General features: G+C 39.8%; 1 protein-coding gene across 1 annotated transcript in view; it reads left to right on the top strand.

Annotated features, from left to right (window-relative positions):
* LOC117346257 (G-protein coupled receptor family C group 6 member A-like) overlaps positions 1–27,495 on the top strand; it is an 82,791-nt gene that overhangs the window by 52,178 nt on the left and 3,118 nt on the right. Inside the window, exons 5-6 of the mRNA XM_033915659.1 lie at positions 7,145–7,372; positions 20,426–20,552. Of these exons, the coding sequence (XP_033771550.1) occupies positions 7,145–7,372; positions 20,426–20,552 (355 nt within the window). The remainder of the gene's footprint in view (positions 1–7,144; positions 7,373–20,425; positions 20,553–27,495) is intronic.

Below are 27,495 nucleotides of genomic sequence, written 5' to 3'. Positions count from 1 at the left end.
CCCTTGCAACTGTGTGTGGAGGTCACAAGATGTGTGATGATTACCCATGATTGTGATAGGAGAGTCAAAGGATCATAAATTGTTGGCCTGGTCTATACCTGAATTATGCCTCACAGTTCTTGGCAATTATGCCTCACAATTCTTGGGGTGTTCCGTCCTCAGAGACACAGAATGGCCATTTTCTTCATGGCATTATCCCCACATACTTGGACTAACATGTCCCTGATTTTACGTCCACTCTTGCCAGGTTTAACGAGAAATGTAATGCTTGTTCATTGCTCTAGTTCAAACTCCACCATTCTTGCAATGACCCACAAAAACATGCAACGACAATAATGAATGCTATTCAGCAAGACACCGCCATATGTTGACATGAACACAGCTGTGAGACACTGATATACCAAGGTTATAAAACCTTACTGAGTTGCTGCCAATGTAAGCGCATAGAGGCAAGTTTATGAGCGTAATCATTAGACCTCATACTGTACTGTTTGTATAGTGAATGTCATTGAATACACAAGGATAATCAGACATGCAGGGCTAAATATTCAAAGTGATTTAAGTAGCTCAGAGAAGTTCTAGACTGCTTCATTTGCTTGTCTATGACTAACCACAAATATTTCACTGCAGTTAACTGGTTAGTGAGGCTTACTATCCGAAGTTAGAGCTTATGCTGTGACCAGTTAACTTGTAAGTGGCTTAGGGGTCCTTTTACTAAGGCGTGCTAACCTATTTAGTGCACGTTAATTGATTTAGCGTGGGCTAACAATTAGCACACGTTAAATGCTAATGTGTCCATAGAATATAATGGGCACGTTAGCATTTAGCATGTGCTAGTTGTTAGTATGCACTAAATAAGCTAACGCGCCTTAGTAAAAGAGGGGGGTTAATATCAGCACTTTTATGTCTAAGTAAAAAACAGATGCAACAGATTGTTTTACAGTAAAAAAAAAAAAGAAAGCAATATGTATAGGGGATCAATTATGGGCAAAGAGGACAAAGCTCAAAGCTGGGTGAGAGTGTGGTTTCACCTAGAAGTGGCCTTGGGCAAACTTAAGCTACTCTAGGCATTTGCTTAGGGTTACAACAGACACCTAAAATGTAGGCCAGCAAAATGATGACCTACATTTCAAAACCTAAAAGTAGACATGGCCAGCTCAGTTGATCCCAGCAAGGAAATTCACAATCAGCAGGCCTGGCTTTGGGGAGCTCTGTAGGCTCAAATTATCAGAGGAAAATACCCCGACCGTGGCAGCGGACCCCCAGCACCTACCCCCCAAATCAACAGAAAGGATGCCCACTACCATCCTACCCCTGGCCTATGATCCTGATATCCTTGTTAAGCACCATCAGCATGAGAGATGCACACTCCCTCCTCCTGCCACCCCCCAAACCCCTGCCACCCTTTGAAGTAGCCCAGCTCAGCTTTTGCTCTTCGAACCAAGGGTAAAAGATCATGTTTTTCTGAAGGTACAACCAAAACAGTTTACATATGTTATGTGCAGTTACTTTTTCTGTCCCTAAAAGGCTCACAATGAAAGACTTGTTCCTTGGGCAATGAACTTAGCCAGAGTTACATGGAGCTACAATGGCAATTGACCCAGCTTGTCAGGTTTTTAGGTCCAGTGCACTAACCTATTTCATCTTCACGGAGAGGTTGATAGTTGCTTGGAATGCCCTCCCAAGGGAAATGGTGGAGAGGAAAATGGGGACGGAATTCAAAAAAGTGTGGGATAAAAATAGAGGATCTCCAATTAGAAAATGAAGGATATAAAGAACTAAGGCTGGTATTGGACAGACCTGAATGATCTGTGTTCTATATATGGTGATTCGGTGTAGGATGGGCTGGTCATCAATGTGAACTCCATTAATATGGAACAGGAGGATGTTACTGGTCAGACTTTACAGTAGATGGCCTACAAACAACAGGATGGTTAGATAGACTGGAGTGAGCTTGGACGGCAACTTCAGCATTTGGAATCTAGGATAATACCAGACTTTACAGTCTACAGCCTAGAAATATCAAAGAAGAGACAAGTTAATCCAATCATCTATTTTCTTATGGGTATAACTTATAAAGTCTGTATACTAATGCAAGGAGCCTAAGAAATAAAATGGGAGAATTAGAAGTCATGGACAAAAAAGACAACCTAAACATCATTGGGGTCTCTGAAACATGGTGGAATGAAGAAAACAAATGGGACATAGCACTGCCGGGGTACAAACTCTATTGTCAGGTCAGAAAGGAGGAGGAATAGCCCTATACATAAAAGAAAACATACACTCGACCAGAGTGGACACAACAGCGACGAACAACAAATTTGAATCACTATGGGTTAAAATACCAGGGAGGAAAGGGCCCGAGATAAAGATGGGCATGTACTATCATCCACCTGGGCAAACCAAAGAAACCGATGAAGAAATGAAAGTCGAAATCAAGTGAGAATGCAAAAGCGTATCACGATTTCTATGGGAGACTTCAACTATCCTGGGATAGACTGAAGTCTTGGAATCTCACAATGCGCTAGGGAAATTGGATTCCTGTAGGCTATACAAGACTGCTTCATGGAGCAGCTTGTCAGAGAACCAACGAGAGGGAATGCTACTCTGGATCTAATCCTTAATGGGCTAAGAGGACCTGCAAAGGAAGTGGAAGAAGGAATAACGAAGGGAAAGAGAACCACAGTGACAACTTTTAATTTCAAGAAAGGAAACTAAACTAAACCTTAAGTTTATATACCACATCATCTCCACGGAAGTAGAGCTCGGCACGGTTTACAAGAACTTAAAAATGAGAAAGGGTAGGAAAAGGGTTACATAAGTTTATAAATCGGGTGGAAAAGTAAGGGAAAAGAAATTACATGTTAGAGAAGAGCCAGGTTTTTAGTTGCTTGCGGAATAAATGGAGGGAGCTCAGGTTCCGCAGCGGGATAGTAAGGTCATTCCAGAGACCTGTGATTTTGAAAAGAAGTGATTTTCCCAGTTTACCTGTGTGGAGAATACCATGTAGGGAGGGGAAGGATAGTTTTAATTTATGGGCGGACCTGGTGGAGTCAGGGCACGAGGAGTTGAAAGAAAGTGGGATTAGGGAAGGAAGGATGCCGTGAATAATCTTAAAAGACAGGCAAGAGCATTTGAATTGGACTCTGGAAATCACTGGGAGCCAATGAAGATTGGCCAGGAGTGGGGAGACGTGGTCAGATTTACGTTTTGCCAAAATCAGCTTGGCTGCCGTGCTCTGAATAAGCTGGAGTCTTTGGAGGCTTTTTTTGTTAAGCATAGGTAAATGGCATTACAATAGTCAAGTTTGGAGAGGATGATGGATTGGGCAAGTTTGAAAACCAATTAAGAACGGTGGAATCAATTCCTATCTCGGAAAGTTGATAAAGTAGTATGTCGTGGTGGATGACATCAAAAGCAGCAGAGGTCGAATTGTAACAGAACAGTGAACTACGAAGCGATGAGAGTAATGGTAAGGACGAAACGTAGGAACAGCTCAAAGAAATTGCAAACTGTAGAGCAAGCCTGGACCTTATTCAAGGACACGGTGAGCAAGGCGCAAAATCTGTATATCCCCAGATTTAGAAAGGGATGCAAAAAGAGCCGAACAAAAGACCCGGCGTGGATAACTAAAGAAGTGAAGAAAGCAAATAGACGATAAGAAAAATTCATTCTGGAAATGGAAAAAGGACAAAACTGGGGAGAACTGGAAAAAGCACAGGAAGCATCAAAAAGAATGTCACCTCATGGTTAGAAGAGCAAAAAGAGAATATGAAGAGAAGCTAGCCAGGAAAGCACAAAATTTCAAACCGTTCTTCAGATATGTTAAAGGGAAGCAGCTGGCAAGAGAGGAGTTGGGACTGCTGGATGACAAAGATAGGAAAGGAGTGTGAAGGAGGAAAAAGAAATGGCGGATAGACTAAACATGTTCTTTTTGTCAATATTTACAAAGGAGGACACATCCAATGTGAAACCTGAAAAAATCTTCAAAGGAGATCAAGCAGAAAAATTAACATCCATGGAGGTTAGCCTTGAAGACATACACAAGCAAATAGATAGATTAAAAACTGACAAATCTCCAGGCCTGGACGGAATCCACCCTAAGGTATTGAAAGAACTAAAGGAGGAAATAGCGGAACTACTACAGCAGATTTGCAATCTATCCCTGGAAACAGACGTGATCCCAGAGGATTGGAAGATAGCTAATGTTACGCCCATCTTTAAAAAAGGATTGAGAGGTGACCCGGGGAACTACAGACGGTAAGTTTGACTTTGGTTCCTGGGAAGATGGCGGAAACACTGATAAAAGACAGCATCGATGAGCATCTAGAAAGAAATAAACTGATGAAAACAAGCCAACATGGCTTCTGCAAGGGAAGATCGTGCCTAACAAACTTATTGCACTTCTTCGAAGGAATAAACAAATGAATTGACAAAGGGGACCCCATAGACATTATATACTTAGATTTCCAAAAAGCCTTTGACAAGGTACCCCATGAACGCCTACGACAGAAACTGAAGAACCATGGGGTAGAAGGAGACATACATAGATGGATCAAAAATTGATTGGCGGGTAGGAAGCAAAGGGTAGGATTGAAGGGCCACTACTCTGACTGGAGGAGGGTCATGAGTGGTGTTCCGCAGGGGTTGGTACTCAGACCACTGCTGTTCAATGTATTTATAAATGATCTAGAAACAGGGACGAAGTGCGAAGTAATAAAATTCACAGACGACACCAAACTATTTTGTGGAGTTAGTACTAAAGAGGACTGTGAAGATTTACAAAGGGATCTGAACAAACTAGGGGAGTGGGCAACGAGATGGCAGATGAAGTTTAATGTAGATAAATGTAAAGTCTTGCATGTAGGAAACAGAAACCCAAAGTACAGCTATACGATGGGAGGGCTGGTAATGGGTGAAAGTACCCTAGAAAAGGACCTGGGGGTAATAGTGGACAAGACAATGAAGCTGTTGGCACAGTGCGCAGTGGCCTCTAAGAAGGCAAATAGAATGCTAGGTATAATCAAGAAAGGTATTACAACCAGAACGAAAGAAGTTGTCCAGTTGTTGAATCGGGCGATGTTGCACCTGCATCTGAAGTACTGCATCCAACATTGGTCACCGCACCTTAAGAAGTATATGGCGATACTCAAGAGGGTTCAGAAAAGAGCGACACGATTGATAAAAGGTATGGAAAACCTTTCATATGCTGAAAATTAGAGAAACTGGGGCTCTTTTACCTGGAAAAGCGGAGACTTACAGGGGACATGATAGAGACTTACAAGATCATGAAGGGCATAGAGAAAGTGGAGAAGGACAGATTCTTCAAACTTTTGAAAACTACAAGTACGAGAGGGCATTCATAAAAATTAAGAGGAGACAGATTCAGAGCCAATGCTAGGAAGTTCTTCTTCACCCAAAGGGTGGTGGACACCTGGAATGTGCTTCCAGAGGGTGTGATAGGACAGAGTATGGTATTGGATTTCAAGAAGGGATTAGATGATTTCCTGAAGGAAAAGGGGATTGAAGGGTACAGATAGAGGACTACTATATAGGTCCTGGACCTGATGGGCCACTGTGTGAGTGGACTGCTGGGCATGATGGACCTCTGGTCTGACCCAGCAGAGGCACTGCTTATGTTCTTATGTTCTTAACTGAGTGGTATAAATAACTAATATACAACAAAAGTCAGTAATCCACTCACATGAAACTATCAATATTCAATAAACCCATTAACCGTTTTTATTGAACTTCTTATTTAGTCATATTTTTGGGCGTATTAATTTATGCAGGAAAAGGCCTCATAGTTAATCTACGCTTATAGATTCATCGGCATTCTTTGCCAGCGTAGATGCAATCAGTATACATACTCCATCCTTCAATCACTTGCCAAAAACCTGCTAGTGCATTTTTACTGATTGTATTTTTACTTATAATGTTTTAATACTTTTTTCTTTTAAACTATAACTCATGACTAATTCACTCCACGGTGAACATCTAAATATAGACCATTTCACGGTTTGAAAAAGCTAACAGAAATTTACTTATTTTTAATCTTTTTAGTTCTTTTAATTCTTTCATAAATTTCATATACTCTGTGCCATCTCAGACTAATGTGGCCAGAACCATAGCATTCCCCTGCTCTCGGAGCTAGAACCTGAGCTGACATGGCTGGCGTTTCGCGGACCGTTAGTTTGTCCACTGCTTCAGGGCCAATTTCAGGGCACAGTGGTATTGCTTCTTAATGTTCTGTAATCCCTTAATGTAGTACTCCCTAACTCTGAGGCTTTTTCCTGCATAAACTAATACTCTCAAAAATATGACTAAATAAGAAGTTTAATAAGAACGGTTAACAGTTTATTGAACATCAATCGTTCCATGTGAGTGGATTACTGACTTTAGTTGTATATTGGGTATACCTTATAGACAGATTGGATGGATTGTTCAGGCCGTTACTATGGCCCTCTCTTACTAAGGTGTGCTAACTGATTAGTGTGTGCTAATCAATTTAGCGCATGCTAAACGCTAATGCATACATGTTAGTCTATGGACGTGTTAGCATTTAGCGTGCACTAATCAGTTAGTGCACCTTAGTATAGGGGGGCTATGTTACTCCTCTACTCTTTTCACCCTTTACCCTATTCAAACCTGTGCATATTGACTGAATATACCTATCAGCAGTACAAAACTCGCTAATTATGCTCGTATGTGTATGAAATATGCATTTAACCTTGTAAATCTTTTTATATTCTCGTTTTCTTATACCAATGATTCTTAAACCAGTCCTGTGGGATGCCAAGCCAATCAGGTTTTTAAGATATCCCTAATAAATATGCATGAGGCAGATTTGCATGCTTCTCACCTTGATTATATACAAATCTTCCTCATACATATTCATTAGGGATATCTTGAAAAGTGAACTGGTTGGGGGATCCCAAGGCAGGGTTAAGAACCGTTTCCTTAGACTTTATAATCTCTGCATTTAGATTTGTTTTTAGGTGAGTTATATTATTATTATTATATAGTCCTTTGTACATATTTCTTAACTTAACGAAAGAAAGAAAAATCAGGTTGGTTTTATATGAGCTTGATATGAATAACCCATTTAAGGATATTACTGAAAAATCTATCCATCATTCTTTAGCTTCATCAGCATATGAAGAGTGTCCACTTTAAAAACATTTTGGGTAAAGAGATCTTTTTTGATGAGAATGGCGATTTCTCCATTGGTTACGAAATTATAAATGAAGTCTATCTACTCAATGGGACTGTGAGGAGTGAAATTGTTGGAAGTTATAACCCATATGCTCTCGCAGGGCAGGATTTTACCATCAATGAGAAGGCAATCGTGTGGGATAATACATTTACTCAGGTCAGAGATAAGTAATGTGAAATCATAATGGAAGACATCAAACCATATCTTGTATGCTGTTCTTTCCCCCTCTTTTACGAAGGTGCACTAAATGCTAACGTGTCCATAGACTAACATGCACGTGTTAGCGTTTAGCGCACCTTAGTAAAAGAGGTCCTAAGTTTTGATAAATTTTATAATGTGATTTACTACTGCAAATTCTACTTTATAGCAATATAACATAGCAGTAACCCTTGAAAATAGGGCTGAATTCAATAAATCCCCTTTTCCAGAGCACTGATACAATCAAATCTAAAATCTTTAATTCTGAGTGGAGGTGCGGCCTAGTAGATGGACCTTCTGTCTCAACACCCTGAGGTTATGGATTTGATCCCAGCATGATCCTTGTGACTCTAGACAAGTCACTTGTTCTTCCATTGCCATAGGTACCAGTTAGATTGTGAGCCTACTGGGACAGATAGGAAAAATATTTAAGAGCTATTCCTTGGGTTTTGGCCAGGTATTAGAACTGGCTACTGGGCTTCATGGACCATTGGTCTGACCCTGTAAGGCTATTCATATATTTTTATGTTCTTATGAGTGCTTGATTACTATTCAGTATAATATAAACCACTTTGTTTGAATGTTTTCATGAACAAGGTAGTTAATAAATCCCAATAAATAAATACTATTCCTCCCAGAAGTATGGAAGGTCTCAGCCTTCAAAGGAAAGGACTGAAAGACTCTTTTGTTAGGCCTGCATATTTTTGTGTATACGTTGCATATGTGTCAGTTCTTTGTATATTTTTAATAAATTGATTGTCCCTGAAGTTGGTTGACTGTGTCCCCTTCCCCACTCGTTTTTTTGTTTTACATTTTCACACATGGGGGTTGTGTTTTCTCTGTTTTGTGAGATACAGGACCTCCATCTCTACCTCTTCCCTAGGTAGCAAGCATCTGTTACTGTTGGTGGTCTAAGAGTTAGATACTGGTGAATAGAGGCGGAGATCAGAGGCAGTGACCCAGGGCTTGGTGAGAGAGGGAGAGAGTGATAAACAGTTGCACAGAGTTACTTGAGGTCAACAATAAGAGAACCCTAGTGTCTCTGATTTCATGTCCACTCTTGCCAAGTTTTCCAAGAAATTTAGGGCTCCTTTTACAACGCCGCGCCAGCAGTTTAACGCGCGCAATAGCGCACGCTAAACCGCCAGCCGCGCTAGCCGCTACCGCCTCCTCTTGAGCAGGCGGTAGTTTTTCAGTCAACGCGGGGGGTTAGCGCGTGATGAAAAGTCCCACGCGTTAACCCCGCTAGCGCGGCTTTGTAAAAGGAGCCCTTAATGTTTATTTGTTGCTCTAATTCAGACTTCCAAAGGAACCAACAATGAGGCAAAAAAATGGTCAAGGGTTCCGAGAGTGGATGCTAGGAACAGAAGGCACTGCGAAAAACTAAATAACAACTAAATATAACTTAATAAATTAGGCACGTGAAAATAAAATTTAAAGTGAGTTTAGGTACCCTCAGTTTGAGGAGTCAGCGACGGGAGCAATGCTCCAAAGCTTCACACAACAAGGTAGAGACCAACAGGCCACCACCTGCACACCATCATCGGGTACCTAGGGTATGCTACAAATCAAAATAACACTACCACCATAAAAACAATGCACAATAAACACAGGTGAATTCAGTCACAACAACCACTCAAGGAACCCCCCCAGCCAACTCCCAAATAAATAAAAAGAAAAACAACTTAACTTCAATTAAACTTCATCCTACGTCCAGGGGAGCGAGGACAAGGCAGATGGAACACCATAGAACCAGGTTCAACCAACTTCAACATTTTATGTGAGCTTCAAGACACTTACCAAGACTCCTCGGCTAAGTCAATGCTGCAAATCGTGCTATTCGGGAGGAGGGAAACAAGCATAAGGGCAGTGGCTATATAGATTAAATAAGAGAAAAACAGCTGTTTGGGGAGAATCTATCCAGCTATTTATCCATGTATGTTGAAGCATGAGATAAAGAAGCACTGATCAGGATCTGCTTTCTTAACAAGTATTTGTCATTCTGATGATTTTGTACTCATGTTGTCCGTTTACCCCAGCTATGAAATCTGCCACAAGGACTTAAGTGTTTAATTGAACACTATTGGTATGATTGATACGAGATCTAAGGGTTCCCTTGATCTGCCTTTGTCATTTTGCTGTATTCATATGACAAACTACCCTTGCTGTAGAATTTAGCTTCAGAACTGAAGCATTTTGCTGGACATTCATAATGTTGGTAAAGATAGAAACAGAGAAATATTGAAACATGATGTCAATATAGGCCAAATGGCCTATAAGAACATAAGAACATAAGAATTGCCACTGTTGAGTCAGACCAGTGGTCCATCATGCCAAGCAGTCTGCTCACGCGGCAGCCCACTTGTCCAAGACCAGCACCCTAACTGAGACTAGCCCCACCAGCGCACGTTCCTGTTCAGCAGAAACTTGTCTAACTTTGTCTTGAATCCTTGGAGGGTGTTTTCCCCTATAACAGCCTCTGGAAGAGCGTTCCAGCTTTCTACATCTCTCTGGGTGAAGAAGAACTTCCTTACGTTTGTACGGAATCTATCCCCTTTCAACTTTAGAGAGTGCCTTCTCGTTCTCCCTACCTTGGAGAGGGTGAACAACCTGTCCTTATCTACTAAGTCTATCCCCTTCAGTATCTTGAATGTTTCGATCATGTCCCCTCTCAATCTCCTCTGTTCGAGGGAGAAGAGGCCCAGTTTCTCTAATCTTTCACTGTACAGCAGCTCCTCCAGCCCCTTAACCATCTTAGTTGCTCTTCTATGGACCCTTTCAAGTAGTACCGTGTCCTTCTTCATGTACGGAGACCAGTGCTGGATGTAGTACTCCAGGTGAGGGCGTACCATGGCCCGGTACAGCGGCATGATAACCTTCTCTGATCTGTTCGTGATCCCCTTCTTTATCATTCCTAGCATTCTGTTTGCCCTTTTTGCTGCTGCCACACATTGTGTGGACGGCTTCATCGACTTGTCAATCAGAACTCCCAAGTCCCTTTCCTGGGAGGTCTCTCCAAGTACCACCCCGGACATCCTGTATTCGTGCATGACATTTTTGTTACCGACATGCATCACTGCCCATCCATAACATCCACTATTTCCTACTCTCCCTAAGATATGCAATGTGCCTATCACATGCTTTGTTGAATTCAGACAAAGAGGTCCTTTTACTAAGGCACGCTAACCGTTTTAGACCCTCTTTTATAAAGGTGCACTAAGCATTTTAAAGTGTTTGAGGCTTGTGCAGATGAGGACGGAGCTTAGGCATTGGTGGAATGAGGCATTATGACATCACGATCTGAGCTCTAGAATGTTGCTACTTATAATTTTAAAGTGTTTGAGGCTTGTGCAGATGAGGACAGAGCTTAGGCATTGGTGGAATTGAGGTTGGCCAGCTGTCTAGGCCTACCCCGAGATAAAGACCACACACTCTATATACTGGTATCAATCAATAAGTATATTTATTAACAAATCAGTAACAGCTTGCAAGAATAAATCATTCAGCATATAGAATAACAGAATGTGATCTTCAGGCCTGAGGATCCTTTGATGTCTTTTCTGCTTACTTCCTCTTAAAGGCCTATTTTTATACATTTCTTGGTGGCCAGTACCACGTTGGTCTAAATCATATAATAAATCTTTATTGATTATTTCTTACATGTCATTACATTTGTTAATTCATTAATTGGTTCATAATATCTGTGTCATACCATATGCATGTCCTGTTTACCAGAAAATCTATCTTTTCCCGCATATGCCCCTTTAATCTACCACATCAGCAACTTCAAGCCATCGTCCAGTAAAAGCCTGCCCATCACAGGATGCTCTTGCAAAATAATGTATTTTTATATTCTTGGTTAAGACATGTTCTCATCCTTCTCAGATCCACTTACCTGGCATTACAGCAGATGTGACACCAGTTGCCATGTAAAAGAATAAGTTTCGTTTCACTCGCTCATTTTTCGCTTGGCTTGCTGATTTCAGCAAGCATAGATTGTGCAAAGGCTTGACAGTTTTAGTCAGAGCATTCTAAGCCATCTTAGGCCTTTAGTTGTGTTTATTGGCCTAATACGTTAGGGGATTTCAGGGTAGGCTCTTCACCTGTTACCTGTACAGGACTCTCACGCTCTCTCTCTCTCTCCACCCTTCTCATCCCCCTCTTCGAACCCTGAGAAGGGTTCAAAACTGCAAGGTCAAGATGTTGTCGAAGGTCATGCTGGTGTTGATCACGGAGTACAGGCATAGGGCCCAAAGACTTGAAATTGAGCTTGATAAAGTATTAAAAGGACAAATGACTAACCCAACCCAAGTTAAACTACAAGGACAATTGTTACAGTATGACTCAGAAATCATGAGAAATCAAATAATTATTACAATAAAGAAATCTCGCAAAACATATGCCATAGGTGGAAAATATATGTGATTAAACATTTAAAGATACTTTGCTTTTATGGCTTCATCCTGTTATGAGTATACTATATCAAAAAGGGATAAAAGGATAAATTAACAAGTTAGATTATCTCCATGCCCTTCCAAAATAGCTGGGATCAGTGCAGACTCGGCTGGGTCCAAACGTTATCAGGTTATGCTCATAGGCCAAATTTGAAATCCAGGTAACCACATCAGTTCTCGTTATCATAGTCTGTTGTGCACTTCTTAGGATCAGAAGAAGTGAATGGGTTCAAGTCATCCTTGCGTCTTCACTGCACTTCACCTCAGCTCTAGCAGCAAGAAAGGAAATGGAGAGAATCCAATTGAAATGGGAAATAATTAAGGCACAATTACAGGAGTCAAAACGGGATGAAAATGCATAAAAGTCACAATTGAGCAGAACACATGAATCTAGTAATTAGCCTGTTGTTAAAAATATATATACTAATACTGCATAAGTCCATAAAAAGGGTTAAAATGCAAATCAACAAGTCCATGATTGTGGGGAGGCAAAAATGAAGCTGTAGAAATTCAAAGCCATAAAGATCATCCGGTCATTAGTAGCAACAGTCAATAAGTCTTTGCTGGTAAGTCTTTAGGGTTTCTAGGCACCCATCATATTCCTTCTCTGGTAACAAGGTCCTTCCAATGGGGCTCATCCATCATCTGGATCTCATACGGGTGGAAAATCCTCAGCAAAGATATCTCAAATATCTTTAGTAACTAGCATTAATCCACAAGTGTGCAAATAAGTCACTAATAGCAGAATTGCAACTGTAATATCAGAAACATTTCATTCTAATCTAATCCTTAGGTTTGTATACCGCATCATCTCCATGTTCGTAGAGCTCGATGCGGTTTACAGTAGGAGAAATAGGAAGGAACTACAACAGAGGGTTAGAGGTATAAGTGTGAAGAAAATTTAGAGGACTTGGGATGCCAAGATATAAGAGTTTCCTTGATTCCTAAGTTGAAGGGAGACTTACGTTTTTTGAGAAAAGCCAGGTTTTCAGATGTTTGCGGAAAACTTGGAGAGAGCTAAAGTTCCGAAGAGGAGAGGTAAGGTTATTCCAGAGCTCAGTGATTTTGAAGTGGAGGGAGGTCCCTAGCTTTCCTGTGTGGGAAATGCCTTTTAGCGAGGGGAAGGATAGTTTTAATTTGTGGGAAGATCTGGTGGTATTAGGGTTTGAGGAATTCCAAGAAAGAGGGATAAAGGGAGGGAGGATACCATATAGGATTTTGAAAGTTAAACAGGCGCATTTATAGTGGACCATGGTGATTATCGGAAGCCAGTGGAGCTTGGCCAGGAGCGGGGAGACATGGTCAAATTTACTTTTAGCGAAGATGAGCTTGGCCGCGGCATTCTGAATCCGTTGGAGTCTGTGAAGGTTTTTCTTAGTTAGGCTTAAGTAGATAGAGTTGCAATAGTCCAATCTGGAGAGGATGATGGATTGGACGAGGGTAAAATGTTTTTGATAGAAGCAGGATCTAACATTCCTCAGCATGTGAAGACTGAAAAAGCATTTTTTTACCAAGGATTGGAGGTGGTCATTGAAGGACAATGTGGAATCAATGATGATGCCCAAGACCTTGCTCAAGAACTCAAGCTGCAGAGAGGAGCCAGAGGGTAGTGGGATGGAGATGGGTAGGTGATCTAGTTTTGGACCGAGCCAAAGAAGTCTTGTTTTGGACTCATTCAATTTCATTTGCACAGTGTGGGCCCAGGATTGTAGGTTCATTATACAAGAGGATATGTTCTTAAACATGGTGGCAGCGGTGATGAGGCATTATGACATCACAATCTGAGTTCTAGAATGTTGCTACTTATGATTTTAAAGTGGTTGAGGCTTGTGCAGATGAGGACGGAGCTTAGGCATCGGTGGAATGAGGCATTATGACATAAGAACATAAGAACATAAGCATGGTCTCTGCTGAGTCAGACCATGGGTCCATCGTGCCCAGCAGTCCGCTCACGCGGCAGCACCCCCCCGGTCCATGACCTGTAAGTGATCTTATACCTAAAACATTCTATTCCCTAATCATTTAATATTTTAGTGTGTGTTTAGTGCACGTAAAACAATGCATGCACTAACCGCTAACGCACCCATAGGATAAAATGCACAAGTTAGCATTTAGCACACAATATTTATTGTTCACTACAAAGCATAGTGCACCTTTGTAAAAGAGGGGGTTAGTGTGCGCTCATCAATTTAGTACACGCTAAATACTAAGGTGCTCATAGAATATAATGGGTGACTTAGCATTTAGCGCATGTTAATTTTAGCATGTGCTAAATCGATTAGCATACACTAAATCAGTCAGCGCATTTTAGTAAAAGGACCCCAAAGTCTTTTTCTCCACCAACCCTACTGGGAGACTATTCCACGAATCTACCACCCTTTCTCTAAAAAAAGGTGCATCTTCAGATTACTCCTGAGCCAATCACCTCTTAGCTTCATCCTATGCCCTCTCATTCTGGAACTTCCTTTCAAATGAAAAAGATGTGTTAAATGGTAGTTAAATGTCTCTATTATGTCTCCCCTCCTCTAAAATATACATATTGAAATCTTTATGTCTGTTCCCATATATCTTATGATGAAGACCACCAACCATTTTAGTAACCTTCTTCTGAGCTCCACCCATATTACTGATATCATGAAGTGCTATAACTAGATCAAAGGGTTTCCTTAATCTACCTTTTGTCATATTTGTTGTGAAATTTTCCATCAAAATCATGCAAGCAAAGGTACTGAAGGAGCATGCCAAAGGCAAATGATTCACTCTTCAGTTTTCCTCTTTGTGGGCAGTCTTGGGCACCTACTTACTTTTATAATTATTCATGCTATGTTGTAAAGTGTTTTGATCTTGTTTAGATTTTACTTTTTGAAACAGAAGATGACAAGATGTTGTAGATGTTCTCTATTGTTCAGTCTGTGGCAGGGATAGTTGTGATTATCCTAATATCAGCTTTGTTTCTAAAATTTAATTGTGCAAGAAGTGATAATGATGTTAATTTTCTTGTATTAATTTGTCATGGGAGATATGAACCTACTAGGAGTTGTCAGAGGCTTTTGGATTCTATTTTTCCTTAGAGGTTCATCAACAGGAATCATACTTTTAATACTAGATCATCTGTATTAAAACTGTTGTGATTAGGAGTTCAGTAGGAGATAATTATGTCCAGTATACAGTATATTAAAACCTGGATCACCTGTAATCATAATCTATCCTAAATGCTGTTTAACCCTCCTCTCAGTTATATTGTATATTGAAGTACTGTTCTGAAGAAAATAAAAATGGAGGATTGGTTTTAGTTCTATACATGGACTTGTGACAGATATTCTAGCTATAACCTGGAATGTATGTTTTTTGAAGTTAGACACAAATGTAGTAATCCTTGGATCTTTTTTTATTAGAACTAATAATGTATTATTGTTTAAAAATTTATCACATTTTAATACTATGGACTTTTTAGGAATTTGACAACTTAGATTTTCATAGTATGATGAATTGGGATTATCAGTTTGCTCAAAGTGTAAACATAACTGTTCTTTTTAAATGGTCAATACACGTATATCAGTTACATACTTCATAATCTTTACATATTATACCAAAGAGATGAAGGGGCATAATTAATACATACATCTAAGTCCATTATATATGTATGGTGCTAGACGCCCAAAGTTGGCAGTGTGAAAATGCCCATTTTCAAAAAGCAATTCACCATACATCTAGATTTTTATTTTTATTTTTAAAATTGTCTATCTGGACGTTCAGGCCATTGGGTCACCCAGACCACCAGGACATCTATTTTTATACCACATTTTTGACCAAAATTTGTCCAAAGTCCCAAACACCTAGAATAAGACCATTTGGACATGGGAGGGGCCAATCTTGTAATGGATTTACCACCCAGGCATGGCAATAGATCAGTGGAACACCTTAGAGGGCACTGCTGTGAACTTCATATAAAGGTTCCACATAAACATCTCACTAGAACTCCCTTATAGGTTATGGTGGGAGCCACCCATACCCCTAAAACTCACCTGTCTGCAACCACAATAACCCTTATGGCTGCAGATGACACCTATATGGCAGTAGAGTAGGGTTTGGGTAGTTTTGGTATGCTCATGTTTTCCACCATGAATATAGTAATTAGAGTGGCTTATGGAACTTGCTACTCTCTATGGTTCACTAGCCTAGTACCCAGGCTATTTAAGATACCTTAAATAGCTCTACTAGTATTTCCTATATCAGGTGCTGATGTTCTGGAGACAGGTATGTACTTATTTATTCTGATCTTAGTGGGGGGGGTGAGGGAGTCAGTGAACACATAGGTAGTGTGTGGGATTCTTTCCTTTGTCTCTACAATAGTTATCTGGTCACTTTGGATACCTTTTTCACACATATACCTGTTTTCACATCATCTAACTCACATCTAAGTTTCATCTAGGATGTCTAGTAAAACATTTGATTATCTCTGCAGGGCATCTAAGTTGGCCCACATTTCACCCAAATACTGCCTGACCATGCCTCCAGATATGCCCCTATCATCTCTGGGGCCCTTATTGCTTGCAAAGTAGGAGTCAGTAGGTGCTCGTGTAATAACATACAGTAGCTGTATGTTGATTTGCTTGTGAGACAGTAGACAGAAGCTTTATCAACAAAGTTCATAGCATTGAGGATTGATTGTTATAATCAGTATGGCAGAAATGCTATCTATAGCAACAAGTGCTCTTAGAAAGGAGAGTAAAATGGTGCAGCTACTGCCAGGTGTTCCTTCAGCTGTTTTCTTTGCTGATTCTGCTTTAAAAAGTGTTTAGGACAAAACATATTGTGTGATTTCCATCAGTATAAATTAACAGGTTAAGGTTGACAAAGGAAAATTGAAGAGGATTGAAACATTTATCACACAGCATTGGATTTTTTGGTATTGAAGAGAAAAGTAAGAAGAACCTGTCAGTTTGGACTGGCAAGTACGTAACATTGACCGAGCTAGTCATTGTGGGAATGTTAGGTTAGAGGGAAATTAAGGGGGCAAAGTTTAGAAAGATAAGAAGGAGCTATGAAAGATGGAGGTTGATTAGGTAAAGGATGAGTAGGTAGGTTAGGGAGAAGGCAGGGTTGTGAGGGGTGCTCCAATTAGTGCAGGTATGGATGTTGTGATTGGCTGGATGTTTGTGGGTTTTGAGTGGGAGTGCAAGTTTTGTTGGTGGTTGTGAGGGGAGTGGGTGGTCGAGTGTGAAGTGATCTGAATAGTGTTTCCCTCCTGCCAACCCCTTGGGTAATTTTGTATTGGTGTATGTGGGGGTTGGAAAAGGGGGGTAATTTATTGGGGGACATAGGGATTTTAAAGATGGTCACCACTGTCTTCACCAAGTAGCTTTTGTGCCAAAGTTGGGGGATATATTCTTAAATGCGGCAGGGATATGAGTCAATGTACAAATGAAGGTGGGAATGAAAATGGACAGCTCATGAGCATCACTGCCAGGAGTTGGTGTGTGACCTAATAACACTATAGGCCATGCTATGGTTGGAAGTGGCAAGGGGTTGCCAAGAGGAATGAGATTGTTTTGTCACCAACTAGCTCATGGGGGGGGGGGGGGTTGGCACAGCCACATTGGGATTTGAGTAATGGTACTGAAATAACCTATGAAGTGTTGACCGTGTTAAGTTGTCAATTTAAGTGGGTTTTTAGATGTTTTAAAGTTTTGATTATGAGCCCCATACTGTGTGCTGAATTTTGTTTTCAGTCATTTTGTCCTGCATCCTCTTTTTTTGGTTTGTTTATTTTGTGACTATTTGTACTGCATGTTTTTCTTTTTATTATTTGTTCTAGGGAGGTGGTGGAGAGGAAAATAGTGATGGAATTGAAAAATATTGGGATGAACACAGAGGATCTCTAATTAGAATATGAATGGGCAAAGTTTCAAGGTCTGTATCCCACAATGAAGATGGTTTGGATAGGTTGGGATTGAGCTTCAATGGCAACTCTAGTAGATGGAGCCTAAAGACAGCACTGGGTGGAATTTTAAGTTCCATGACCCAGAAATAACAAGGAAAAAAAACACATTTTAATTTAATCATGAAATTGTAATGCATGCAATTACAGGGTAGACTGAATAGACTATTCAGGTCTTTACTGTAATTTACTATCCCCCTCTTTTACAAAGGTATACTAAGCATTTTAGTGCATGCTAATTGATTTAGCATGTGCTAATCAATTTAGCATACACTAAGAGCTCCTTATACGAAAGTGCGCTAGGGCCTAACGCGTGCAATAACGCATGTTAAATTCCCGAGCGCGCAAGCCGCTACCGCCTCCTTTTCAGCAGGCAGTAAATTTTCAGCTACCACGCGCTATAGCACGCTGTAATTTTGTGCGTGCGCTAAAAACCCTAGTGCACCTTCGTAAAAGGAGCCCTAAATATTAGGGCACATGCTAAATTAGTTAGCGCATGCTAAATCGGCTGACACACCTTAGTAAAAGGACCCGTATGCTACTCATGTCTGTAAACTTGTTTGTGGTGTCTTGCACTACATATTTCTTTCACGATTTATATTCTGTGTCTCACTGCATTTGTGACTTTCCCACTGGTCATAGACCTTTGATGATTACTTCATAACAGGTGCCAAAAAGCAGGCAAATAAGAATACACACTCAGAAACTTCAGCTTATGAAGGCTAATGCAAAAATAATACTTCAGCCCAAAAAAATCCGCTAAAAGAGTCAGTAGCTTTGTTTGTAAACATTGCAGTAACACTGTGCCCCTCCCCCCCCACTTCGCACAGAATTTCTATCATTATGGAGCTCATTTTCAAAGGCGAAAACATCCAGGTTGATGATTTTCAAAACTAAGAGGTCCTTATACTAAGGTGCACTGGCCGATTTATCATGCGCTAACTGATTTACTGCATGCTAATCGATTTAGCGTGCGCTAACGGTTATCATGCGCTAAATGCTAATGTGTCCATAAATGATAATGGACATGTTAGCGTTTAGTGTGTGCTAACCGTTAGCACTTGCTAAGTCAGCTAACGCACGTTAGTAAAAGGACCAGTAAGTTTTTAAATGTCTTGCAGGGCATTCGCTCTCTAAGATGTCTAATTGTAAAGGGGCAGGAAAAAGGCAAGATTTGGGTGGGATGATTACTTGAATGTCTTGCAGGGATAATCAAACATTTTACAAGACATCCAGGACATTAATTAGGGACAAAAGGTACCCAAACTGACTAGATGACCACTGAAGGGATGAAAGTATGCCCCACCTTACTCCCCAATGGTCATTGACCCCCTCCACCGAACAAAGATACAAATGAAATGGTACATATCAGCCTTTATAACAGCTGTAGATATTATGAAATATGTAACTCTTTTATTATTCAATCGCACACTCACCAACAGTCATACTAGCTAGAGTGCTGTCTCAATAATCATTTCAACACATACATTAAGATGACTTGAGTCTCGAGCACTGAATGACCTTAAAAATCAGTGACTTGTCCAAGAGGTAGGAAAAAGCCTCAGAACCCCATCCCACACCATCCAAAAACAGTGTAAAAGAACCTTGAAGGGGTAAGTACACCACATTGTCATTTTAAAAAAACCTCCTCTATTGGACTAATCATGAAAAAAGCCTTGTGCAATGCAGAGATCAAAAAGTCATCAGATCAGCAGAAATGAAAATTTAGTACTTCTATTCAGAGAGTCCACCACACATCACCAAATAGACTCCCCAAATAGAACTGAATTAAGAATCAGTTCTTGTGACTGTTATATTTAACACTTTTATAAGTGATATTGCTGAAAGGCTCTTTGGTAAAATTTACCTGATGGTGAAACAGGAGGAATGGTCCAAAAATTGGCAGCTAAGATTTAATGCTAAGAAATGTGAGGTCCTGTATTTGGAATCCAAAATACCTGTGGGAACAGTACAGTTTATGTGGTGAAGAGCATTCATGCATGAAAGAAGAGCGGGACTTGGGTGTGATAGTATGGGATGAACTTCAGGTGGCAAACAGTTCAGAAAGGTGACAGTAATTGCTAGAAGGATGGTGGATGTATAAAGAAAGGAATGGCCAGTAGGAAGAAGGAGGTATTGATGCCCTTGTAGAAGATTCTGATGAGACCTCATTTAGAATATTGTGTATAATTCTGGAATCTATACCTTACAAAAATTTAAACAGGATGGTGGTCTTGATCATAAGGCAAAAAAAGAATAGATTTAAAGATCTCAATATGTATACTTTAGAGACATACTTTAATAAAAATGATCAACAACTGTTTAGTCATTACTATCTCAACTTAAATTTCATATTCTAGATAGTAACTACATTATACAATATTTTCTTAAATGTGGTTCTTAACTCAGTACTTTCTTATATTAAATCAATTGGTAATGAACTCATGGATATAAAAGATCCATATTTGTCTCTAAGTAGATAGATTTTTGGGGATCTTGCCAGGTACTTGTGACCTGGATTAGCTATTGTTTGGAACAGGTTAATGGGCTTGATAGAACTTTGATCTGTTCTAAAATGCAATTCTTATTGGACTCAAATTCAGTTTTCTTTGTTAGGTTCCTCCATCATCCAAATGCAGCAAGAGCTGTCCTCCTGGCTTCCAGAAATTGACTAGTAAAGAAAAGCCCATCTGCTGCTATGATTGTATCGCCTGTCCAGATGGAGAGATCTCTAGTCAAAGTGGTGAGTTTTATCTGGCACGTTAACTGCCTATAGATACTTGACAAAGATGTTGAATCAAAAGTAAAATAGAGCTCAGAGTTGAGGTACAAGTTATAGACCTGTTTCTCCCTTGCATATTGAATTGAAGTTTCCAAGTTTATTTTATATTTGATACACCGACTTCAAAACAAGTTTCTTTTTTTTTTTTTGTCTTTATTAGCAATTGCGAAGTGAACATACAATCAGTAGTGAAGAGAGCATAGAAGGGGACAAATCCTTCTTCAGGTATATTAGTGATAGGAAAAGGAAAACAGATGGGATAGTAAGCCTTAAGACCGGACGGAAACTACGTGGAAGCAGATTCCGATAAAGCCGAACTACTCAATGAATAATCCTGCTCAGTCTTCACCTGCGAGGCACCAGGACACGGTCCACAGTTGAAGGCAAAGGAAATCACAGAAGACCCGTTTCAGAATTTTGAGTTCACACCAGGAGACGTATACAGCGAACTGACAAAACTCAAGGTGAACAAAGCCATGAGACCGGACAATTTGCACCCATGAGTGCTCAGAGAGTTGAGCGATGTCCTGGTGGAACCGTTGGCCGTGCTCTTCAATCTCTCACTTAGTACGGGGAAAGTTCCCTTGAACTGGAAAACAGCTAACATCGTTCCTCTGCATAAAAAGGGTTGCAGAGCAGAGGCTGCAAATTATAGACCGGTTAGTCTCACATCAATAGTGTGCAAACTCATGAAAACACTAATTAAACGTAGATTAGACACGGTCTTGAATGAGGAGAGTATACGGGATCCCAGTCAACATGGATTCACCAAGGGTAGATCCTGCCAATCCAATCTCATCAGTTTCTTCGATTGGGTAACAAGAAGGTTGGATCTGGGAGAGTCCTTGGACATTGTGTACCTGGACTTCAGCAAAGCCTTTGACAGCGTTCCACACCACAGGCTGCTGAACAAGATGAAATCGATGGGGTTAGGAGAAACACTAACTGCATGGGTCAATGATTGGCTAAGTGGCAGACTTCAGAGGGTGGTGATTAATGGTACCCTCTCTAAACCATCGGAGGTGACCAGCGGAGTGCCGCAGGGCTAAGTCCTGGGTCCACTCCTTTTCAATATATTCATAGGAGATCTGACTCAAGGGCTTCAAGGTAAGAAAACATTATTTGCTGATGACGCTAAACTATGTAATATAGTAAGTGAATGCAATCTACAGCATACTATGGCGCAGGACCTGCTTACATTAGAAAGTTGGTCTTCGACCTGGCAGCTAGGCTTCAACGCCAAGAAATGTAAGGTCATGCACCTCGGAAGAGGAAATCCATGCAGAGCTTACACCTTGAATGGAGAAACTTTAACTAGGACTACAGCAGAATGAGATTTAGGAGTAATCATCAGTACAGACATGAAAACTGCCACTCAAGTGGAGAAGGCTTCATATAAGGCAAGGCAGATAATGGGTTGTATCAAGAGAAGTTTTGTCAGCCGGAAGCCGGAAGTCATAATGCCGCTGTACAGAGCCATGGTGAGACCTCATCTGGAATACTGTGTGCAATTCTGGAGGCCACATTACCGTAAAGATGTGTCGAGGTGGAAGATGATGTTTTCTTTCTCAAAGGTCCCTCAGCCACAAGAGGGTATCCGCTCAAACTCAGGGGAGGGAAATTTGATGGCGACGCCAGGAAGTACTTCTTCACGGAAAGAGTGATAGATCATTGGAACAGGCTTCCAGTGCAGGTGATCGAGGCCAGCAGCATCCCAGACTTTAAGAATAAATGAGATACCTACGTGGGATCCCTACGAGGGTGAAGATAAGGAATAGGGTCACTAGGGTTTAGACTTAAGGGGGTGGGTCAGTAGAGTGGCAGACTTGATGGGCTGTAGCCCTTTTCTGCCATCATCTTTCTATGTTTCATCTAGAAAACAGAACAAGTAGTGAAACAGCAATTGATAACAGTGACATCAAATAGCTCACAGTATCAAAACCAGGTGATTGGATGCCCAACACAATTGACATTTTATGTTAATATACAAAAAACCCCAACAATGCTAAAATTAAGATACAATTTTAAAAGAAAAGGGGTCATTTTATAAATATGACATAAATGTCTGATGAGTCTCAACAGTAGGGAGTTATTGCTTATCTTGCTGGATATAAATTCAAATATTTCTTAAAATCACAGCTTTATTTATCTTTCTTTAAAATAATTTTTACAAAATTTTTTTATTTATTTATAAATTAGTAAAGTGCTCAGTCCATAAAACCAATAGTGCATAGATGAAATACACAGTGGTTAATCTGGGGCCATCATGTACTTTACCACCCCTTTACCAACCTCCTACCAGATAGTAAAAAAGCATAGAAAACAACTTATCTGGAGTCTCCTCTCGGGTTGGATTTCAGTCAAAACCACTGGATAATTTGTAAAAGTGAACTTGTGCAAAAAGTGCTAAGGTGCTATGAACATGACTCCTTTGGGTATCTACTATCCCCCCGACTCGAGTTTCGTGATTATCTTCATCAGGAGGGGTACTAGGAGCATAAAAACAGTGCATAAACTTAAATTACTACCATATATTCAACACTCATGTCATCTTATAAAATAATTTCAACACTTTACTATTGCTCAAACTTTTAAGATCAAACTACATATGTAGAATCAATATACATTCATACCTGTTAGACGGCTCACACTACTAGGGGAGAACGAGCAAAACTGGGAACTCTCTCTCCTCTAACCTATCTTTAAATACTCTATCTTTAAACCCGAACCGGAAGGACTTCCCGTAAACCGGAACCTAAACCCTTTACAGAGTAATCCATTCAACTTCCATATTCAACCCTGTATTAGTAAAAGTTTTCCAGTTAAATATGAAACGTTGTTCTTTATATTGTAATATTTTACTTATGTCACCCTGAAAATTTTTTATATGTACTAAAACTGTGTAACGTAATGAGTCAACTGTATGAGATTTCTCAAGCCAATGGGCTACAAGAGGGGCGGTAACGTGGGAACAACAAATATTACTAAGATGCTCGGTGATGCAAGTCTTTATCATTCTACTCGTTTGACCGATATAAAATCTGTCACATGGACATCTAATGCAATATATCACTCCTACAGACTCGCAATCAGTGCCCGAAGATAGCTTAAACTGTTTACCATTGGAGTGAGGGACTGTTATCCGCTCCTCTTCCATAACAAACTTGCAATTACAACAGTGACCACATTTACGGTGAGGGGGTAAATGCCTATGATTAATATCATATGGCCGATATTTAAGTTGTTCCCCCAAATTACTGGATCTACTGAATGCAAATCTAGGATTAGCTTTCAGCTCCGGATGAACTTGTAGAACTGACCAGTGTTTTAATATTATATTTTTTATCGTATTACTCATTGAACTATAGGGTAAAACACAAGCTATTCGTGACTCTTGATCACATGTCCCTGGAAGGAGAAGCCAAGGACGGTGACAACTCCTTGCTCGTTTCCAAGCCTTTTTAACAATCTTTTTTGGGTAACCCCTTTCACAAAATTTATGATACATGATGTTAGCCTGTTTAGTGAACTCCTCCTCCCTTGAACAAATACGTCTTATTCTCAGGAATTGACCCGTTGGAATGCTATTCCTCAATACTTGTGGGTGGAAGCTTTGGTATTGAAGTAGCGTATTTCTATCAGTCGTCTTTCTGTGTAGGCTGGTGATGATGGTATCCTGATGTTTTGTTAATGTTATATCTAAGAACGAAATACTATCCTTACTATAAGAATATGTGAATTTAATATTTGAATCACATGAATTAATTTCTTGTAAAAATAGATACAACTGTACCTCATCACCAGTCCACACAAAAAGAACGTCGTCAATAAAACGCTTCCAAATCAAAACGTACTTGAAATACCTGGAATTATACACAAATGTGCTCTCAAACTTAGTCATGTAAAGACATGCCAAGGTAGGAGCAACCGCAGCACCCATGGCCACCCCCGTCGTTTGAATGTAGACAGTCTCAAATTTAAAATAATTATTAAAGAGAATTATGTCAGCTAATTGGTTTATCATACTTCTTTTGTTTTGAGCTATATTCAATTGAATAGTATGGGTTTGCACTATGGACGCTGCGGCTGCTTGAGGCACATTTGTGTATAAAGCTACCACATCGGCTGTCACTAATATTGCATCTTGTGGAAGCGACGTGTTACTCATTCCTTCAATGATTTGCAAAACATGAGCCGTATCTTTCATATAGGAGGGAGCCCGGGAAACAAACTGTTTTAAAAATCCATCTATGTATTTAGAGATTGGTTCAAGGATAGACCCTTTACCGGTGACTATGGGGCGTCCAGGTGGATTGCTGGGATCTTTATGCACTTTGGGTATAAAATATATTTCAGGAATCCTCGGTTTATCGGTATGAAGGTATCGGAACTCTTTTTGAGATATAACCCCAGTGGCTCTAGCAACATGTAATATATCATCTATCTTATTCTTAATAGCACACATAGGATCCTGATCCAATGATTTATAATAGTTTAAATCTGTTAATTGCCGGTAAGCTTCCTTTTGATAATTTACATAGTCTTGTATGACAATGCCACCTCCCTTGTCAGCCCGGCTGATGATAATTGAACAGTCACTTTGAAGATCCTTGATAATGCGACGTTGAAAATTGGATAAGTTAGATCTTGTTTTAATGGGCTTAGACTCCAAAGTCTGTATGTCCTGCAAAACCAATTTCTCAAAGGCTGTTATTGAGGCATCGGGCACTCCTGGAGGTACCAATGTCGAATGATATTTCAGACCTACAGGTAAGCTTATATCCAATTGCTGACTTTCTTGATCTTGGAAAAAGGCTTTTAACTTCAATGTCCTAAAGAACCTCTGTAGGCCAACACGAGTGTTAAACCCGTCATAATTGACGGTGGGGATGAACGATAAACCCTTGATTAACCCTTCAACTTCTTGATTGGTCAAAATTTGAGATGATAGGTTGAATATGCCATTGTTAGATGCTGCAATAGTTACTTCTTGTTATTTGTGGTGCTTCGTGTTTCTGCTCGTTTCCCTTTGGCTGGTATTAGATCGGTTGTTGGTAATCGTAAAAAAGAATCAGACAGGGCATTCAAATTACTTGATGTTTTAGTGCTGCTCATTTTAGTGCTGCTATTTTCACTTTCTGATGATGATTCAGTAGTCGACAAATTGAAAGCCACCTTCTTGACAACTGCCCCTTGTCGCTGGCGTCTAGTTCTGCTGTTCCTGTTCATCCAAGGATAAACATATCCTTTAGTGAAATCTGCTTCATCACGTCTGAACTTTTTTACTTTTATGTAGTTTTTGTTCCTGTTTGTATTTATCCATACTATCAATATATTTTTGGTATGAATCACAATACGTGTCCTCAGGGTAACATTGTTTCAATTGATCCAACTTTTGATTTAATTCATCTTGTTGCGCTTGCATAATTGAACCCAAAGCATCTATTGATAATAACATTAAGTCTATTGAGCATCTAGTCAACGTTTGATTCCAATTTTTTACAAACTCGGCATTATCTTGGAATCTCGGTTCTTTATATAACCGTAATCCTCGTGGCATTCTTTGCATGTGACAATATTCAACCATCTCTGCTGAATCTGTAGGAGTGATATATTGCATTAGATGTCCATGTGACAGATTTTATATCGATCAAACGAGTAGAATGATAAAGACTCACATCACCGAGCATCTTAGTAATATTCGTTGTGCCCGCGTTACCGCCCCTCTTGTAGCCCATTGGCTTGAGAAATCTCATACAGTTGACTCGTTACGTTACACAGTTTTAGTACATATAAAAAATTTTCAGAGTGACATAAGTAAAATATTACAATATAAAGAACAACGTTTCATATTTAACTGGAAAACTTTTACTAATACAGGGTTGAATATGGAAGTTGAATGGATTACTCTGTAAAGGGTTTAGGTTCCGGTTTATGGGAAGTCCTTCCAGTTCGGGTTTAAAGATAGAGTATTTAAAGATAGGTTAGAGGAGAGAGAGTTCCCGGTTTTGCTCGTTCTCCCCTAGAAGTGTGAGCCGTCTAACAGGTATGAATGTATATTGATTCTACGTATGTAGTTTGATCTTAAAAGTTTGAACAATAGTAATGTGTTGAAATTATTTTATAAAATGACATGAGTGTTGAATATATGGTAGTAATTTAAGTTTATGCACTGTTTTTATGCTCCTAGTACCCCTCCTGACGAAGATAATCACGAAACTCGAGTCAGGGGGTAGTAGATACCCAAAGGAGTCATGTTCACAGCACCTTAGCACTTTTTGCACAAGTTCACTTTTACAAATTATCCAGTGGTTTTGACTGAAATCCAACCCGAGAAGAGACTCCAGATAAGTTGTTTTCTATGCTTTTTTACTATCTGGTAGGAGGTTGGTAAAGGGGCGGTAAAGTACATGATGGCCCCAGATTAACCACTGTGTATGTCATCTATGCACTATTGGTTTTATGGACTGAGCACTTTACTAATTTATAAATAAATAAAAAAAATTTTGTAAAAATTATTTTAAAGAAAGATAAATAAAGCTGTGATTTTAAGAAATAAATGTCTGATGAGACATAGTCAAATTTGATACGAGTGGTACTGGGTTTGGGGTTGAAAAATACATCAAAGTGAAAATAAAATTTAAGTGTAAAGTAAGAGGGAGGAGGGGCAAAACAAGGGAGAGGGAGCTGCTTCTTAAAAGCGGTTCTCTTTCATCATTGATCTTAGGTAAAGTTGGCTTCGGTGTATAGAAATAAAGAATCCCTTATTGTACACTACTCTGCTGTGGGTTCAACAAAGGGAAGTATTTAAAACAAAATAAGCTTGTATAATGATGACATGTTATTTATTTTCTGCACAATTGAAAAATGGAGTGAACTTGGATGGCAACTTCATTGGTACCTA

Source organism: Geotrypetes seraphini, chromosome 12 (assembly GCF_902459505.1).
Source record: "Geotrypetes seraphini chromosome 12, aGeoSer1.1, whole genome shotgun sequence".
NCBI lineage: Eukaryota > Metazoa > Chordata > Amphibia > Gymnophiona > Dermophiidae > Geotrypetes > Geotrypetes seraphini.
The sequence above is the reverse complement of the archived record's forward strand: the minus strand, read 5'-3'. Positions and strand labels throughout refer to the sequence as shown.